This window comes from Stegostoma tigrinum, chromosome 2 (assembly GCF_030684315.1).
Source record: "Stegostoma tigrinum isolate sSteTig4 chromosome 2, sSteTig4.hap1, whole genome shotgun sequence".
NCBI lineage: Eukaryota > Metazoa > Chordata > Chondrichthyes > Orectolobiformes > Stegostomatidae > Stegostoma > Stegostoma tigrinum.
The window spans coordinates 31,144,484-31,163,774 of NC_081355.1; the positions used below are offsets into that span (position 1 = coordinate 31,144,484).

Below are 19,291 nucleotides of genomic sequence, written 5' to 3' on the forward strand. Positions count from 1 at the left end.
TGGCTGTGGTACCTGGTTTGCTTCAGGACATGGTCGAGCAGTTTCAAGGCCGAAGAGATTACAAGAGAGTTGCAATGGGAGAGAGATTCCCTGAGGTTGGTCCGAAGGGAGGAGGGTAACTTCTTCAGGTTAGGCATCCCTGGAAGAGGCTTCGCAGTGAGGTTAAAATAGTGTCAGAGATAATGGGAACTGTAGATGCTGGAGAATTCCAAGATAATAAAATGTGAGGCTGGATGAACACAGCAGGCCAAGCAGCATCTCAGGAGCACAAAAGCTGACGTTTCGGGCCTAGACCCTTCATCAGAGGTCTAGGCCCGAAACATCAGCTTTTGTGCTCCTGAGATGCTGCTTGGCCTGCTGTGTTCATCCAGCCTCACATTTTATTATCTTGGAATTCTCCAGCATCTGCAGTTCCCATTATCTCTGATACTAAATCTTTCATCTTCTTCTCAAAAGCACTGCTAGATCGGTCGGGGCTAGGCCCGAAATGTCAGCCTTCCTGCTTGGTCTGCTGCGTTCATCCAGCTCTAGACTGTGTTTTCTCAGATTCAACAGCATCTGCAGTTCCTACTACCTCTAAAAGCATCTCAGTTTGGGTGTTCCCCTTAAACTTAAAATAAACCATGATTCCAAAACTCTTGAACAAATCTAGAGGCACCATATGTACCATACTGTTGTCAAAAATAATCTAAACTAAACAAAAGCATACACACCTATTTGTTTTGCTTTTTACAAAAAATTTCTTCGCACAAAGTGAAATGGCAACAATCTATTAAATACTCAGGCAATTTCAGTTAAGTGACACAATTTATTAGAACCACAAATGCACAATCCATACCCCTTACATAGAATATTACATATGAACGAAGATGATCAGGCTTCTATTCTCTAGGTCCCTAATCTACTGTCCCATACTTAAGAGTTGTGCTCACTATCACAATAATGATTCCTTCCTACTTTATACCATCAGATCCTTCATTCATACCTAGATACATGTTCATGCTTCCAGTCATGTGATTTTTACTAAGCAAGTCTGTGGTTAACCATTTATTTTTACTTTTAATCACCTATCTGCAGCAAAGTGTTGTTAATTTAGTTTATGTGATTACTATTGTCATCATTTTCTGGTTTCTGTCTACAAGATAATTTAACCTTTTAAATCATTACCCACTACTACATGGCAGTTAATTTGGCAGCTGAAACTATATTTTCATTTGAGTGCCCTACATTCCTCCCTTTGATTATGTAAAACTCCCAGTTTTTAATGAATACTCTTGCATTGCTCTCAGCAATGATTATTGTATTTCTAACCTCACAATCTATACCCTCATTTGTCAAATTAAGTACCTGAAACGACATATCAATATCATTAGCAACTATGACCAGTACTATAAACAGGTACATTACAATTACATTATTCAAAACCAATGATTCAATTGTACACTGGTGCCCAGTTACACAAATCATCCAAGTAGATACTTGAATCTTATCAATGTCCTTTCCAATCTCCTGCGTCTTGTCAATATTTTTGATGTATGTCCTGTAGGTGTGCTTCAACTGTTCCTTGGTTTCACTCCAATCTGTGGCAGTAGCTATAGATTTTGCTCATACTTATCAAAATAATTTCGTATCTTCCTTTAATCCTTCAGTAATATAAATAGTCACCACTGTTTCTGTACATTGACAAGTCTGAATTGTTGAATCCCGGTGGATATTTATGGATTACTTGACAATTCAACGTTTTATTTCAGGCATGTCACATTACTGTAAAGGTATTGCTTAAATGTTGCTATAGTATATATTTCATTCCCTTTGTATGCCATACATGCAATACTGAGATAGATGGCCCTTGCTTCCATTGTAGGTTTCATAGCCATATTATTAATAAATCCATAAATTGCCTCTTTTTCTGCGATGTACATCTCATACAGGCATGACACTATTTCTTGTCTCCTGCCAGACCCCTCTATCTCTGCGCCTACTAACTGACTGCCCTTTATTACATAAGGTGATTTCCCCTATTCCCTGTGATAATGGGAACTGCAGATGCTGGAGAATCCAAGATAATCAAATGTGAGGCTGGATGAACACAGCAGGCCCAGCAGCATCTCAGGAGCACAAAAGCTGACGTTTCGGGCCTAGACCCTTCATCAGAGAGGGGGATGGGGTGAGGGTTCTGGAATAAATAGGGAGAGAGGGGGAGGCGGACCGAAGATGGAGAGAAAAGAAGATAGGTGGAGAGGAGAGTATAGCTGGGGAGGTAGGGAGGGAATAGGTCAGTCCAGGGAAGACGGACAGGTCAAGGAGGTGGGATGAGGTTGGTAGGTAGGAGATGGAGGTGCGGCTTGGGGTGGGAGGAAGGGATGGGTGAGAGGAAGAACAGGTGAGGGAGGCAGAGACAGGTTGGACTGGTTTTGGGATGCAGTGGGTGGAGGGGAAGAGCTGGGCTGGATGTGTGGTGCAGTGAGGGGAGGGGACGAACTGGGCTGGTTTTGGGATGCGGTGGGGGAAGGGGAGATTTTGAAGCTGGTGAACTCCACATTGATACCATTGGGCTGCAGGGCTCCCAAGCGGAATATGAGTTGCTGTTTCTGCAATCTTCGGGTGGCATCATTGTGGCACTGCAGGAGGCCCATGATGGACATGTCATCTAAAGAATGGGAGGGGGAGTGGAAATGGTTTGCGACTGAGAGGTGCAGTTGTTTATTGCGAACCGAGCGGAGGTGTTCTGCAAAGCGGTCCCCAAGCTTCCGCTTGGTTTCCCCAATGTAGAGGTAGCCACACCGGGTACAGTGGATGCAGTATACCACATTGGCAGATGTGCAGGTGAACCTCTGCTTATTGTGGAATGTCATCTTGGGGCCTGGGATAGGGGTGAGGGAGGAGGTGTCGGGGCAAGTGTAGCATTTCCTGCGGTTGCAGGGGAAGGTGCCGGGTGTGGTGGGGTTGGAGGGCAGTGTGGAGCGAACAAGGGAGTCACGGAGAGAGTGGTCTCTCCGGAAAGCAGACAGGGGTGGGGATGGAAAAATGTCTTGGGTGGTGGGGTCAGATTGTAGATGGCGGAAGTGTCGGAGGATGATGCGTTGTATCCGGAGGTTGGTGGGGTGGTGTGTGAGAACGAGGGGGATCCTCTTTGGGCGGTTGTGGCGGGGGCAGGGTGTGAGGGATGTGTTGCAGGAAATGCGGGAGACGCGGTCAAGGGCATTCTCGACCACTGTGGGGGGGAAAGTTGCAGTCCTTGAAGAACTTGGACATCTGGGATGTGCGGGAGTGGAATGCCTCATCGTGGGAGCAGATGCGGCAAAGGCAGAGGAATTGGGAATAGGGGATGGAATTTTTGCAGGAGGGTGGGTGGGAGGAGGTGTATTCTAGGTAGCTGTGGGAGTCGGTGGGCTTGAAATGGACATCAGTTACAAGCTGGTTGCCTGAGATGGAGACTGAGAGGTCCAGGAAGGTGAGGGATGTGCTGGAGATGGCCCAGGTGAACTGAAGGTTGGGGTGGAAGGTGTTGGTGAAGTGGATGAACTGTTCGAGCTCCTCTGGGGAGCAAGAGGCGGCGCCGATACAGTCAACAATGTAACGGAGGAAGAGCTGGGGTTTGGGGCCTGTGTAGGTGCGGAGGAGGGACTGTTCCACGTAACCTACAAAGAGGCAAGCATAGCTGGGGCCCATGCGGGTGCCCATGGCCACCCACTTAGTTTGTAGGAAGTGGGAGGAATCGAAAGAGAAGTTGTTGAGTGAGGACGAGTTCGGCTAGGCGGATGAGGGTGTTGGTGGTGGTGGTTGGGGGGAGGGGGGGAGACCGGTCGGGCCTGAGGGACAGGAAGAAGCGGGCGGCCTTGAGGCCATCTGCATGCGGAATACAGGTGTATAGGGACTGGACGTCCATGGTGAAAATGAGGTGTTGGGGGCCAGGGAATTGGAAGTCCTGGAGGAGGTGGAGGGCGTGGGTGGTGTCACGGACGTAGGTAGGGAGTTCCTAGACCAAAGGGGAGAAACCCCTATTCCCTATGCACATCTCTTCCTGTATTTTTCCAATGATTTAGACTTCCATTAACAAATCCCATAGCAGCAAAGTCTCTTCTTCTTGTACAGTTTTTGTTGAACCAAAGCTCAGCTATCTTCCTCGGGGTGCAGGTGGTGGCATTCTCATTCATCTTTTCTTGAATTACGCAATGTAATTCATTATTCACCCAGCTAGATACTTCCCCTTTATTCAATTCATCCAAATTCACCCACAGCTGCTCTGTCACCTAGTTACCACATATAGTACATAAGTTTCTATGCTGTAACTCGTTATAATTTTACTCTTATGCCACTACAACTTAATTAATGATCTTGACCTGTCCTTCTATAATCTTTGTTATATCAATTTCTATCTTTGCTGTCACCTAATCCACCTCTCCTTGTATATGAGAGGAGATCTTTATTGTTACTCCATTGACCTCTTGGTACACCAACCTCTGGTACAGGATGGGCACTGCACACAGACCACTTTACCCTTACTTACCAAAGCATCTATTTTAGTCATGTCCGCACACTCCATGACATCTGGCCGTTCATACCGGTTCAGGTAATCAAAGTAGGTTTCTCAACCTTTCCCCTGCCTTTACTGTGCTACTTTTGTTGCCCTCTTGTTCCTACCCTAACTTCACTCCCCACCTTCTAGAGGGTGCACATTGAATCTAAGAACTTCAAACTACATGTCCTTTGTCACAATCTAAGTCTTCACACATAATGAACCCGCCACTCAATTTCCTTGCTATAAATATTTGCATTGGTTTAACAATGGCAAGGCAACACATTCTTCCCGTGTCAAGTGGCAGCATGGTACTGTCCACATTGTCCACTTGCTCATGTATATTGTCAACATTTCAATATTGCAACACTCATTGAGTTCCTCATCCCTTATCATGATTCCTGATCCTGTTCTGCCTACTATTTCCAGTATTCCCAGAAGTAGAAATGCCCAATTCCATATTTCATCCCATCTTCTGTGTTACTTATAAATCAAGTGCAATTTCTGCTCTAAATTTACAGTTTGTGATATCGCAACCACCATCTCCAGTTCACCTCAACCATTGGGTAACCATGTCACCAGGTGAGTTTTTAGCCCAAATTGTCTGGTATACCCTCTCCCTGTTTAACACATTCCTGTCCAGTGAGGTAGTCAGCCTTGATTTTTTTGGTTGCCCTGAACTGCAATTCCAAGCATAAAGGTTGGACTGTTCCAAATGTTTTGGTTTCCATCTACTCCTGCAGCCTCTGTTACCACAGCCATCACCTGTGCGGGAGTTCCATGCCCATCCCAACATGCAGTGGGAACAGCCAACATCAGCCCAACAGATTAGCCTCTTCTTGGTCATCAAGGTTGTGTTGGGCTTTTAATTAGATTACTGTGGCAAGAATTGCAAATGGGTCACGAGTACTTGAAAAATGGGGACTTCCTTTTTTACTTTTGCCAGGTGGGTTGTGCCGTATGGGGTGTACAAGTCAAAGTTTGTCCTCCCACCTGCCTATCCACTCAAGTGACCAGACAGACCATCAGGTGGGGCTTCCTCCAGTGGATCATGCCACAATTAATTCCCATCATTGTCCCTTTCCTCATCACCATTGCATGAAGTGGCCAAAGCTAACCAACCCCAACCAACATCTCCCTCAGTCATCCTGACACCTTTCCCCAAACGAGTAAATAATCACCCACCCTGCATAAGTGCTCAACTTCTGAGAAGTATCTTGTATGACTGCTTCTGTCATGTGACCACATAGCTGCTTGCTTCTGCAGAAACTTTCAGTGCTGTCTGTACATCACTGCATTTCTCTTCTACTTTGGCAAACTCCATCTTTGCCTTCTCAGTTTCTTTCTCAGCCTTACCAGAATTCAGCCTTTTTGGCCTAAGTCTGAAACTGACTTGGAAAATAATCTGTTTGTCGCAATCAAGTTGTGAACTTTGAATTTCAGTCTCTTTCCCAATGACTTGATCCTTCAAATTCCGATTTTCTCTTTGACATTCAGCTAACCGATCTTCCAACTTCCTACTAGTTTCCTCGTGTTCACTTAGCTTCTTAAAACTTGCCATAATGGCAACATTGTTTCCTACCTTCAGCCTCTTTTCAGTCTGCCAGTCCTAGACTGGACTTTGTCCTACGGGTGTGTTCCTGCACATTCCTAACATGCACATTCATAGAACAATACAGCGCAGAACAGGCCCTTCGGCCCTCGATGACCATACGTTCTTTTCATCACGAACATTTTTTCTCAACATACTTAAGTACCTGCTTCCAGTTGGGTCTCACTTCTATTGCATTCTGAGTTGTGATTAAAGATCTTTTCAGTTTGATTAGTCAGAGGAAAAATCCATTCTGTCAATATGCCAAATGTTGTTGCCCGTTTTACTAATATTTGGTTATCATCTAATCACCCATTTGTCTGGAGCATTGTGTTAGGTTATCTTATTTTGTCTGGTTCTGCTTTCAGCGTTTTATGATTTCTGTCTGTGTCAATTGAGGCTATTACTTTTAAACATTTGCTGTCGTTACTGCATGCTAGTCAATTTAGTCAAGTGAAAACTATATTTTCATATTAGCGTCCTACATCATTCATTCTACAAATATCAAAAACTGTTTTCATAAAATCACCATGATTACAGAAAGGCTTACAAGTTAGTTAATAACTTCAGACATACAGAAAACACCAGAACAAAAACAAAGTTGCTGGAAAAGCTCAGCAGGTCTGGCAGCATCTGTGTAGGAAAAAACAGAGTTTACGTTTCAGGTCTGGTGACCCTTCCTCTGAACAGTTCTGAGGATTCCCGATTTACAGCATCCACAGTTCTTTTGGTTTTTACATAGAAAACACCACTGTTTATTAACTTAAAAACCAAATCCTAACTCACTCGAAATGTCATTAAAACGTATTGACAGAAATCCCACAGTTTCCATCACAGTAACATCATACAAGTGATGTAAACTAGAGTTCTGAGATAATAATGTGTAGAGATGGATAAACACAGCAGGCCAAGCAGCATTAGAGGAACCGGAAAGCTGATGTTTCGGGCCTAGACCCTTCTTCAGAAATGGGGGAGGGGAAGTGGGTTCTGAAATAAATAGGGAGAGAGGGGGAGGCGGATAGAAGAAGGATTAAGGAGAGGATAGGTGGAGAGGATACAGACAGCTCAAAGAGGCGGGGATGGAGCCAGTGAAGGTGAGTGTAGGTGGGGAGATAGGGAGGCGATAGGTCAGTCCAGGGAGGACAGACAGGTCAAGGGGGCGGGATGGGGCTAGAAGGTAGAAGATGGGGGTAGGACTTCAGGTGGGAGGAGGGGATAGGTGGGAGGAAGGACAGGATCGGGAAGTGGAGACAAGCTGGGCTCTGAAGGTACTTGGCCTGCTGTGCTCATCCAGCTCTACACCTTGTTATCTCAGATTCTCCAGCATCTGCAGTTCCAGCTATCTCTAAGGGAGAGTTCTGCCATGTTCTCTCATATGGTTTTAGCCATGGTGATGTGTGTCAGTGACTTGCATTTTGGATCAGTTTGCAGACAACTTGGAAAACTCTTGTAGACCACTGAGAACCACTGATTGGAACAACTCAGGTGTGGTATCTGTGGTGAGAAAGCAGAGTTAATGCTTCAGGTCCAGTGACCTTTTTTCAGAACTGTTGTAGTTAGGAAAATGTTGGTATACATGCTGACAATGAGGAAGGCAGGGAGGGTCGGGGGCAGGAGCAACAGTGAGGAGTAACTAATAGATTAAGATGGACCCCAGAGAGACAGAAAACAGCAGTTGGACAGACAAAGGAATGGGTAAAGGTCAGTTTGGGAGAATCAATAGCTACTAAAGGGGTCAATTAGTAGGTGATAGTGGATTGGTTCTGGTAGCAGCCCATTTGATCACAAGGCCTGATGTGAGAGATTTAGGGTCAGGACATGGCAGAAGGTGCCCAGACCCTATAATTATTGAACTCTTAAAAGCTGCAGGGTCCCCAAGCAGAAAATAAGATTAGATTATTGGTGCGTTATCTGCCATTACCAGAACAATTTATTAGTTTACTTTATACTGCTACAAAAAAATGAACAATTTGCATTTAAATTTGCATATACACTTTGCATATTCACTATTCGCAGATCATTTCGGAACACTTCGAGGTCAAGTATTTTCTGGTGAAATTAGTAAACATAGCACCCAATTTCACACAACAAAGTCTTTCAAACAGCAAGGAAATTGCTTATTAGTCTATTTTTAGATGGGCTTTCAAACCACTGTCTTTGCAAACTGCTACTCTGGTTTCAACCGCTCTTTCATGATAAAAAGACCTCCTGATGCCTTTCAATTCTTTCCCATGGTTACATGCTTCAACGCCTCCCACAGCAGTTAAACAGTCCTCCTCAAAATAATAGTCTATTTTCTTTTTGACTGAACACGACATGCTTCTGATACTTTTCAGCCTATATACAGCCTTTGCACAAGTGACACACCATTCCACATCAAAACCTCTGCTCCATTGACCAGGTGAGTAGAGCCATATTTACCTTGTACCATTCTTCTCTATGCAGTCACAGCTAGAGGACTACCTACGGTAAATTCTCTTCTCAAACTCACCTTGTTATCTCTCCAAAATCTCCCGCAGGATTTATCCTTCAATAGGTATTTCTCTTTTACATGCTTCTCCTCGGCAAAGTGTTTCAAACATACATCAGGTTAATCAAGTAACTAACACCACCCATTATTTTCACCATTATCTCTCTCAATCTTCTGATGTTTCTACCTCATTTGACATCCAGTACAAGATGTGCAGAAATTTAGGCCAACTTAATATGAAATTATCATTGCCACCCCTCAAAGCAAATCAACTTTCTAGCCAATTACTCCATTCCCCTCTTTGTCAATTGTCTAAGATTAGAAACTGAAAGCCGTGCACAACCCTGACGTCCAATCACACCCTGAGCTGAGCTTCTGAACTCAAGACCTCTGTATCCCCAAGACCAACATAAAATTATTTATTGAGGTTGTTGAAGTTGGTTGGCTCACCGAACTGGTTTCTTGTTTCGCATTTCAAATTATTTCTCTATTCCATTCTCCCAGTTTCTCTGATCCATCACATCTGTTCCATGCCACCTCTGCATTGCGGGAGTCTCAGAAATGTCCAATCTTTTCCTCAACCAAAAACTGCCCACAGATAATGGCTGACAGGGTCCTTGGCCTGGAGCAAACCATTTCCCACACTTGTACAATTACCCCTACTCTTCCCACACACAATAATGGGATACCCCTAGATGTCACTTTCCAACCAAGGGATCATAAGTTGCTATTTCCACCACCTCCACCAAGAAAACTACCACCAGATGCATATTCCCCTCTCCTGTCAGTATTCCACAGGGATGTTCCCTCCGGATACCTTAGTTTACTCCTCCTGCATTCCCAGCACCTTTGTGGCACTTTCCCATATAATCGCAAAAGATATAACTCTTACCCATTTATCTCCCCCCTATCCAAAGACCCAGACACACCTTCAAGGTGAAGCAGCAATTTACCTGCACTTCACTCAATCTACTGTACTGTGTTCACAGTTGACAGTGCGCTCCTCTACACTGGTGAGACGAAACACATGCTTTGCAGAATGCCTACACTTTGTCCATACAAATAACCCTAAGCTTCCAGTTGCCTGCCACCTAAGCACACCTGTGTGTTCCCATGCCAAAATTTGTCTCAAGCCTGCTGCAGTGCTCCAGTGTGGCTCAGCACCTCATTCTTCACTTGCAGACTTTGCAGTCTTCGGGGCCTAATATCAAGTTCAATACAAAAGAGCCTGAAAATGACCTCCCATGTCTTTTGCCCATGAGTCCTGTCATGACATGCGTTGCTATCAGCATAGTTAACCCATTTTCACCCAGTCACAATCCCTATGATCAGCTTTACTTCTTCCCTGGCTTACTATCAACAACCTCTTTCTCTGTCTAACTTTCTCCCTCTATCTCTGGGCTCCATTGCCACCTATCAGCTCACTCCTTTTTATCCTCAACCTCAGTCATCAAGATAAGTATCAATTTACCTAGATACTATAAGCTCTGAAGAAGGGTTGCTGGCTCTGAAACGTTTTCTCTTCTCAAATGCTGCAAAACTGGAGTTTCTCCAGCAATTTTTGTTTTTGTATAAAATTACTTTCTCTGTTTCCAAATCTCTTCATGGTATCGCCCTTCACCTCTGTGGATTTACTCAGCCCTCCAAGATTGTGAGAATTGTACATTGTCCTAATCCCATCTTCTTGAAAATGGTTGAATCTTTTGGCATTGAAGGCAGCCAAGTCCCTCAGGACATCCTCGGGTTTTAAAGGAAATGGCATCAGAGATAGTGGACCCATTGTTTATAACATTCCAAAAGTCCGTGGATGCAGGATAGGTCAAGTGAATTGGAAAAATGTTAATATAACAGTTTTATTTAAAAAAGGAGGGAGGCAGAAAATAGGAACTGGTAGACCAGTTAGTTTAACATTGGTTGGGTCCAGGACTGATGGTAGTGAAGTGGTGACGGAAGAGCGTTACAGCAACATCAGTGAGGACCCAGCAGCAAGAGACGCAACTGACATTTGTGGGTCCAACACAGGTGATGGCAAGGTGGAGGAGGAGGAATGGCAGCACAGGCATCAATGATGATGAGCTGGCTCAGGACCAATGGGCTCTCTTTAAGCTCTCTTTCTTTTCTTATTCTTAAAGCTATACAAAGTGGTGCTAGATCATGGGGATAGCAGAAAAGCTTTTCTCTGTACTTTGGGCTTCTTCTCATTGTAAAATACACATGACGATAAAATCATTCAATTCAATTTGTCTATTGGTGGGAAATTGTTAGATTACAATTGCCTTATTTATTAACCTTTTGTGCTGCTCTTTATCAAATGCCTTCTGGAAGTCCAGGTATGCTACATCCAAAGGATCCCCATTATTCACTTCGTAAAATCTTCAAAGAATTCTAGCAAATTAGTCCAACATAATTTACCCTTCATAAATCTGATGGATTGTCTTTTGACTTTCCAAATGTCATCATCTTACTTGCTGAATAGATTCTAACAATTTCCCACCAATAGACAAATTCAACTGAATGATTTTATCGTCATGTGTATTTTGCAATGAGAAGAACCCCAAAATACAGAGAAAAGCTTTTCCACTATCCCCATGATCTGGCACCACTTCGTATAGTTTTAAGAATAAGAAAAGAAAGAGAGCTTAAAGAGAGTCCATTGGTCCTGAGCCAGCTCATCATCACTGATGCCTGTGCTGCCATTCCTCCTCCTCCACCTTGCCATCACCTGTGTTGGACCCACTAATGTTAGTTGTGTCTCTTGCTGCTGGGTCTTCACTGATGTTGCTGTAATGCTCTTCCGTCACCACTTCACTACCACCAGTCCTGGACCCAACCAATGTTAAACTAACTGGTCTACCAGTTCCTATTTTCTGCCTCCCTCCTATTTTAAATAAAACTGTCAAATTAACATTTTTCCAATTCACTGGAACCTATCTTACATCCATGGACCTTTAGAATGTTATAAACAATGGGTCCACTATCATGCTGCTTGGCCTGCTGTATTCATCCAGCTTAAAACTTTGTTATCTTGTTTTTAACCAATAATGGGTTGAAGGGCTACGGAGAGCAGGCCAGAAAGTCAAGTTGAGGCCAATATGAGGTCAGCTATGATTGTATTGAAGGCAGAGCAGGGATTAAATTGCCAACTCATGCTTCCAGTTCCTATGTTCTTCAGCAGCCTTTTCTTCAGCATACTAAGCTCTGAACTCTGGAATTATTTTCCAACATCTCCTTCCTTCTATAAAATGCTCCTTAAAATCTGCTTCAACCAAAATTCTGATCATCTGACTCTATCTGGCTCAGGGGCAAATCATATTTAGTAATGCTCCTCAGAAGTGCCTTGGAATCTTTCAATAAAGGTACTATATATAAATGAAAATTGTGAATGCGATTTATAAAATGCAACAGGTTTTTGTTTCAGATATCCAGCATCTGCAATATTTTGCTTTACTGCCATATAAATGCAAATTGCTGTTGTGCAAGTTGGAGGATGCACATAGACCAAAACAGAAAGAGAAACCTCTCAGCACTTTCTTTTAAAAAGAGATATGCAGCCTTTTAAACCTACCTAAACAAAGAGACAGGGCTTTGGTATCAAGTGTCAGGCAAAAGACAGCACCACCAGTAATAGTGCCTTCTTTCAGTACAAGTAATAAGCCTAGATATTGTGCTTGAGTCCTACAGAAATGTACAGACAGTATTGGAGAGAAAAGTTAGATTACAAGCTATAGATTTTCCGATCCTCCACATCAGATCAACATAGTCAGACTTCATTTTAAAGCCAGTTATAAAACTTTAAGCATCCAAAATGCACAGGAAAACCCCAAACCAGCCTGGATAAAAGTAAGAAATAACAAGGTATAGAGCTGGATGAACACAGCAGGCCAAGCAGCATCAGAGGAGCAGGAAAGCTGACGTTTCGGGGCTGGGCCTGAAGGAGGGTCCAGGCCCGAAACGTCAGCTTTCCTGCTCAACCTATCGTGTTCATCCAGATCTACACCTTGTTATTTCAGATTCTCCAGCATCTGCAGATCCTACCATCTCTGGATAAAAGGAAGTTTGACTTCCATCTGACTGTCCTTCACAGATTAAAAACTCAAAATTCACCAAGTCCAGCTATCTCCTTCATGAGGAAATTAGAGACCAGTTAAAATCAGAGATGGTTCCAGCACTGAAATGTTATCTATGTGACAATCGCCCCTGGGAAAATTAAGAACTCTGAAATGTTTAAAAGTGTTGTTTAATTGGACAAACTGGGCTGACCTTTCAGGTGAAAATTTAACTTCTGCAACAAACAATCAAGATCAAACAAGTTCACTTTTTAAGAAGGAAAAGCAATATTAACATATCTGCCTTTTTAAAAATTCAGACTTAACTAGTGCTAAGTGCTAATTAAGAGGCAGAGGCCACGCACCTAAGGATTTTTATGGTTATCAGTCTTGTGCTTTAGTAAGGAGGAATATGGCGCTCATGCCCCTTATAAATACCATTAGTGAGCTGAAAAAAGATTAAGCAGTGGTACAATTTTTTGGCAAAAAAGTTTTGATCTTGTTTTATAGCAATTGCCAAATAGATAATTTCATTTTGCTACATATTGAAGGTCTTTGGTTGAACTGGTGTTATGCTACAATATTTATATATTGGTGGAAATATTTATTGGAGATGAACATACACAATGTCGTAGGCAAATGGAAGAAAATGGAAAAATGATTGTAGTATTTGCCTGATTTCCACTACGGGCATTTTGTGGTATCTGCCACCACTGGCAATATATTGCTCAGAACAACAGTTAAATTGAGACTTAGGCTTTATTGTCATGAGTACTCAAGAATGGAGGACAAGAGTGTAGTGAAAAGTCTACAATGTCGCCACACACGGCACGATCTTGGATGCAAAACCTTAGCTACAAAAATAGAAAAATAGGTTAAAAAGCTCAGCAGCACAGTCTTAGTATGAAAGTAGAAAAGTAAAGAAAGTTTAAAAAGTCAAACATTACTGTCCTTTCTTAAGCGATGGGCCTGCAGACATTCCAAACTGGGCTTCACCCGAGTGGGCTCACTCCTCCCTGCACTTGGCATGCTTTCACCCATGCAGGGTTAAGGCCCACCCCTGTTCGCCAGCAACCTTCGCTGTGAACCACCGCTGCTGATCTCCATCAGACACCACTTCAGACTTGACCGCCCCTTTGCTGCTGCTGCCATCATTCACAACTGACTGCCACTGCCGGCATCTTTCACCACTACCACCTCTGCTGACCACCACTGCTATCATCCTGTGCTGCCAGCTGCTGCCTCCACCATCTGGGGTCATGCTGGGCCACAGCTGCTGCCACACTCCATTGGCATACTTGCCACCTTGCTGCAATCACAGTCTGGTACTCCTCTGCTATCAACGAAGCTGTCATGCTGCCAATCAACAGAATTCCACTCAGGCACACCAGCCTCTTGATAGCCAACCATCAAAGCCCCCAGTCACTGCCATTGTCACCGCTGCCTCCTTAAGTAGAGAAAAAAAACTAAAGAACTACAAGAAAGAAAAGAAGCAAGAAATGGAAAATGAACAAGAAAGAAAAGCAGTCAGAGCAGACAAGTTGCAATCAGGAGTCCTATTTTGCTGTGATCTTGAGAGAGCAAGAACCTAGTACTTCAGGTTGTTCGCTGCCACCCACACTCCATCTTTACCGTGTCTAGATCCTATCTAATTATTAGTAGTAAAGAATACACCACTGATATACCGTCTTTTGTTTAACAAAACAGGTTTATTGCAATGATAATAGGTACAACTTACAGCTAGTCAGGCATAATTATGAAGGACTCTTAGGTGCTTCACAAAACATACATACTCCCAAGCAAGGCGAATGTAGACTGCACATAACATAAACAGATTGAATGGAGCTAATAATTCAACATCAACTCTTTCAGAACCATTGCCTTATACAAAAGAGCCTTCTCATTTGTTAGTTTATTATACGAGCACATTACCTTTATCACTAGCCAATTTCTGCCACAAGTCACTGATTTTGCAAATCTAGGTGATATGCATATTTCACAACTTTCCCAGAACACACACTTCTCCTTGGACTGGAGATTACTGAACAGCTGTCTTATGCCAATTTAGAATCTGGTCAAATTGCTTTCCTTCTGTTCTAGGTTTCACCATAAGTCTATGAATAACAACACATGGTTGTCCCTTGACTGTTTCAGACCTAACGCTGTGTCCCTGGACAAGCATTCTGAGAGATGATCTATCTCGTCAATTCTTCTGATGAAATTGAGGTTGAGATGCGCATGCAGATGTATAAAAATGAAAAAACATTTATAATTGGAAATAATGTGCGCATTTTCAATGTTCTTATGTGTATCGTGTTGTAGTGTAACCTGGAGCATTCCTAGGATTCTGGGAGCTATTTCCGTCATATAACACTTATTATATATTGTAATAACATATAATCATATAGTCTCATAACTTCTGCTTCCTCAACCACAGTGGCTCATCTGATAGGTCAACTGATTGAAAGGAATTCATCTTACCCAATGGTGATGGGCGTTCCACTCCTCAGACCCATTTCCACATGTGACAACCAATACTTCCAATATTCTGAAACTGTGTCTTCTTCACATCTTCTGGAACTGAGTTACAGTTTTATGATGGTAACTCCTTTGTTCTGCCTGGACATTGTCTGTGAGGCTATGCTGTCTTACAGCACTGAAAATAGTTCTTAATATCTGGTGATCAGCTTATACCATGTTGGCTTATCAGATGCCTCTTGAGACAGTCATCTCATAAAAAGGAAAAGACTCCGATGCTCTCCTGCAGTACAATTGTTCTTCTTTCAGGATCTGTTTCAGAAGTCTATTTTCCACTTCCAGCATGATTTGAATAGCTTTCTCCAAAATCTGAGTTTCATCGAAGAATTCTTTTTAGAATTATTGTCTTTTATGAATTCTAGTTTCAAAGCTACATAGGTGCAATTTGCCATTTATCAGTCGAGATCACAAAGGAAACTGTCTACAATTCCTATGGAAGCTAAAATTTTCAGTAAAATCTTAGTTGTTCAACTGGCTCTACTTCATACCTTGTGTTTGATTTTGAAGTAGTTCTGTACCTTAAGAACTGTCTCCTCCAAGAAGTCCTAGAAATCCGTAATAATCCATTGCTGATCTTGATTTTGAGGAAATGTTATGTCTCCTTCCATTTCTTCTCAGTATGCTTATTATTATTCCTTCCAGGAAAGCTGGTTTAGATTGTATATCACTTCAATACTGCTTGTAATATGCTGCTGTTTAACCCTGGTCTTCTTGTATTAAATCAACATTACTTTAAACTCAATTTCTGAAGAGCTTGCTAGCCTCTGCAGTATTTTATTTGTTCACCAGTCCTTTAAATTTTATTCCAGTAGTGCAGTATAAAATCATTCACTAAGTATGAAATGTAATACTGCCTGATCTATAATAATTTACTGGTTCCAAAACTGTTTCTTTGAAATACTGCATCTCTGAATTACTTACTGAATTTTCCTGTACTTTTTTAAATGGTTACAATGGTGGCTTCCCTGTACTTTTTTAGTGTTTTCTACCTTCTACAGCCAAGATGGAGCTTTCCTATTTCTCCCCAGACAAAATTTCCTGCCCTTCCTAGCCGACAACACGAAGTACTGTGTTCTACATGCCTCCTTAAATGAAATTATCTGGCTGCAGCTCATATAAATCTTCCTACAGAAATCGCAGTTTAGATACTGAGTCTGGGGCTATTTATATCTTTAATTTGTCCTATCTCTTTTCTGCTGCTAGACTGTTGTTAGATTTCTTTAAATCTGCTCCTTTACAACATAACTAAATTCTGAAGCCTTCCCAAATCCGTAGCTCTAACATAAATTATTTCTCTGGCCCTTTCGCTGTCCTTTGCAGTGTGCTTTATACAGCCTACTCTTGACAATGGCGATGCAAGTTGAGAGAGATTCTTATTCTCTTTTACACTTCCTTGTCTTCCCCATTTGGTCTCTATACCATTTTCATAAAGTTATCACTCATCCGTGAGGGGGTCTCTTCTCTTACTCCTTATAGAGCCTCCTTCACTAAGGTCTCTGTCTTTTTCAGAATTGTTATGATGCAGGAGGCCACCATTTGGCTTATGCCCACACTAGCTTTTCAAATGAACATTACCCAGTATTTCCCGCTTTTCCCCCAATACCCTTGCACAGTATTCCTATTCAAATAATCATCTAATGCCCACTTGAACGCCTCATCAGAAACTGTCTCCACTACATTTCCAGGCAATGCATTCCATACCTAACCATCTGCCATGTGGAAAAGATTTTTCTCACATCACTTATTCTTTTGCACATCGTTTTAAATCTACACCCTCTCACTACTGCTCCTTTCACAAGCAGGTGGAATTTCACCCTATCTACTCTATCCGACCCACTCATGATTTTGGAAACCTCTATCAAATCTCCTCCGAGCCCTCCTCTCTCCAAGAACGGTCCAAATTTCTTCAATTTACCCTCACAACTAAGTTTCTCATTCCTAGAATCCCGTTTGTAAACTGCTAATGTATTCTCTTCAACGGATTCACATCTTTCCTATAATACAGTGCCCCTCAACAGTATTCTATACTCCTGCTAAGGTCTAACAAGTGACTTTTCAAATTCAACTTCACTCCTCGCTTTTGTACTCTATTCCTATATTAATAATGCCTAGCACACTGTAGACATTATTAAAGGGTCTCACCACCCATCCTGACATATTCACTGATCAGTGCACATAAACACCCGACTTCCTCTGCTCCTGCACCTATTTCATTTTGTCTTTCAATGTTCTTCCAACCAAAGTGCATCACTTCACACTTTTCTACATTGAACATCATCTGCCATCTATGCGCTCACTCCAATAACTTGTCAATGTCTTTTTTGGATTTTATCCTCACAATTCACAATCCTTCCAAGTTTTATGTAATATGCACTTAAATTGTTGCCTGAAGACCAATAGATCAGATCATTAATGTACATCAGGAAAAGCAAAGGTCCCAATACCTACTCCTCAGTTACAAACCTTCCTCCTGCCTGAAAACTGTCCATTGACCTTTATTCTGTTTCCTATCAATCAGCCAATTATGAAACCACACTGCTAATGTCCCTCTTTATACCATGACCAAGATAATCCTCCCACGTCTAAGTTTTTTTTTCACCCAAGTGCAGCCAGTTTTATCTCTTGCTCCCTAGCTCACATCTTCTGCCCGTGCTATTTACAGGTTTCTTGGATAAGTGTTGTCTTCTGCATACTCAGCTTGATCAGTTACTTCTCCCATGGCAGTTGACTATTGGTAATCAAACTTCAGCTGCTGACTGTGTCTTCTTTAAAAGGTAGTGCTTTAAAGTCGTAAATTCAACTTTCTTCAACAAATTCTCACTTCCAGAATTTTCACTTTATGGTACAGGTCTCTACCTGGAATTTGAATCCACACTGCTTTATGATGATGTTTTGCCTGATTGCCAGCTTGTGGTTCAGAGTAAGGATTGTTTGAGATAATTCACTGCCATCCATTCTACTTTATCTGTAACATTAACTCTGAGGACCATTACCTTACGCAAAAGACCTAATAATGACTGTCGTTCCCTAATTACTACAATTTATTATACTATCAATTGTAATAAATTCAATCAAGTAAGAATTGGAAAATCAACATCCTTTCATCATGGCTGACAAGAACCACCAGACATCCCAATTCAACTACACTTATACACCTCTATTCATTTTATCAGCACACACCAAAATGTTTTTAAAAAAGAACCATAACTTCACATTGAAAATGCTTCTAGTTCATTAACAGCACAGCTCACTCTGCTTTCTCATGTCAACAGACCAAAAGCAGTTAAGTAGCTGTTTAAAGCAAATTAGCCAGTAAGTCTTTCAAATTTTCTGTAAATCTGAGGTTTGTGTAGAAATAAGCACACAACTGAACATATGTCATGGTGGAGAAGCCAAACATTTACCTGTTTAAAAAAAAGTGGCTGACATTTTTTTAAAATTTTACAATTTGGTTCTCGTTTTCCTACATTGCTAAAGATGATACATAATTAGTAGTTGGAAATCACAAACTTAATCTTAAATCTCTTTCAAACTTTAATTAACATTAAAAATTATACAATCTAATATTAATCAGTTGTTATTCATTCTCAGATACAAACAAATTTTAGTGTCAAATTAGCTTTCCCAGCACTTACTTAATTGAGTTTCTGAAGTGGTCTTCAGCTGGGTTTTTCACAGTACAACTATTTAGCAGCCATAAATCTGCATCAGATGAATTATCTGAAAATGAAAGGAGAGAACAGTACTTTACAAAAATTAAGTTTTCTAACAACTTTATTATGTGAGCATTGAATTTCGTTAAGACAACAGGCGTTGTAAAATCTGCCTAGTAAGCATTAAAATGTAACTAACAGCATTGCTAAATGCGAAGTACTAAATTTTCTTTTTAATCCAGACACCATCCAAATCACTGCTGGCATGTCTTAACTTGCAGTGAACGTCATCGCCCCATGACCCCTGCCATCACTGTCATATGCTGACATCCAACCAAGCAACATCTTCATTTCATAATTCGCAAATTTTCAGATCCTGCCACAGCCTCAACTCCCCATTTCTGCAATTTTTCCAGCCCCATAACCCTCCACGATATCCAACTCCAGCCTCCTATGCACCCCCAATTTTAATCA

The 19,291-nt window shown here is 41.9% G+C and overlaps 1 protein-coding gene across 5 annotated transcripts in view; it reads right to left on the bottom strand.

Moving 5' to 3' along the window:
* The window catches only part of cdkal1 (CDK5 regulatory subunit associated protein 1-like 1), a 620,961-nt gene that overhangs the window by 469,470 nt on the left and 132,200 nt on the right, over positions 1-19,291 (bottom strand). For 4 of the 5 annotated variants that reach the window (XM_059653106.1, XM_048562402.2, XM_048562395.2 and 1 more), the window contains exon 4: positions 18,800-18,884. The exons of the other annotated variant lie outside the window; for it this stretch is intronic. In XM_059653106.1, the coding sequence (XP_059509089.1) occupies positions 18,800-18,884 (85 nt within the window). The remainder of the gene's footprint in view (positions 1-18,799; positions 18,885-19,291) is intronic. 5 annotated transcript variants of the gene reach the window in all.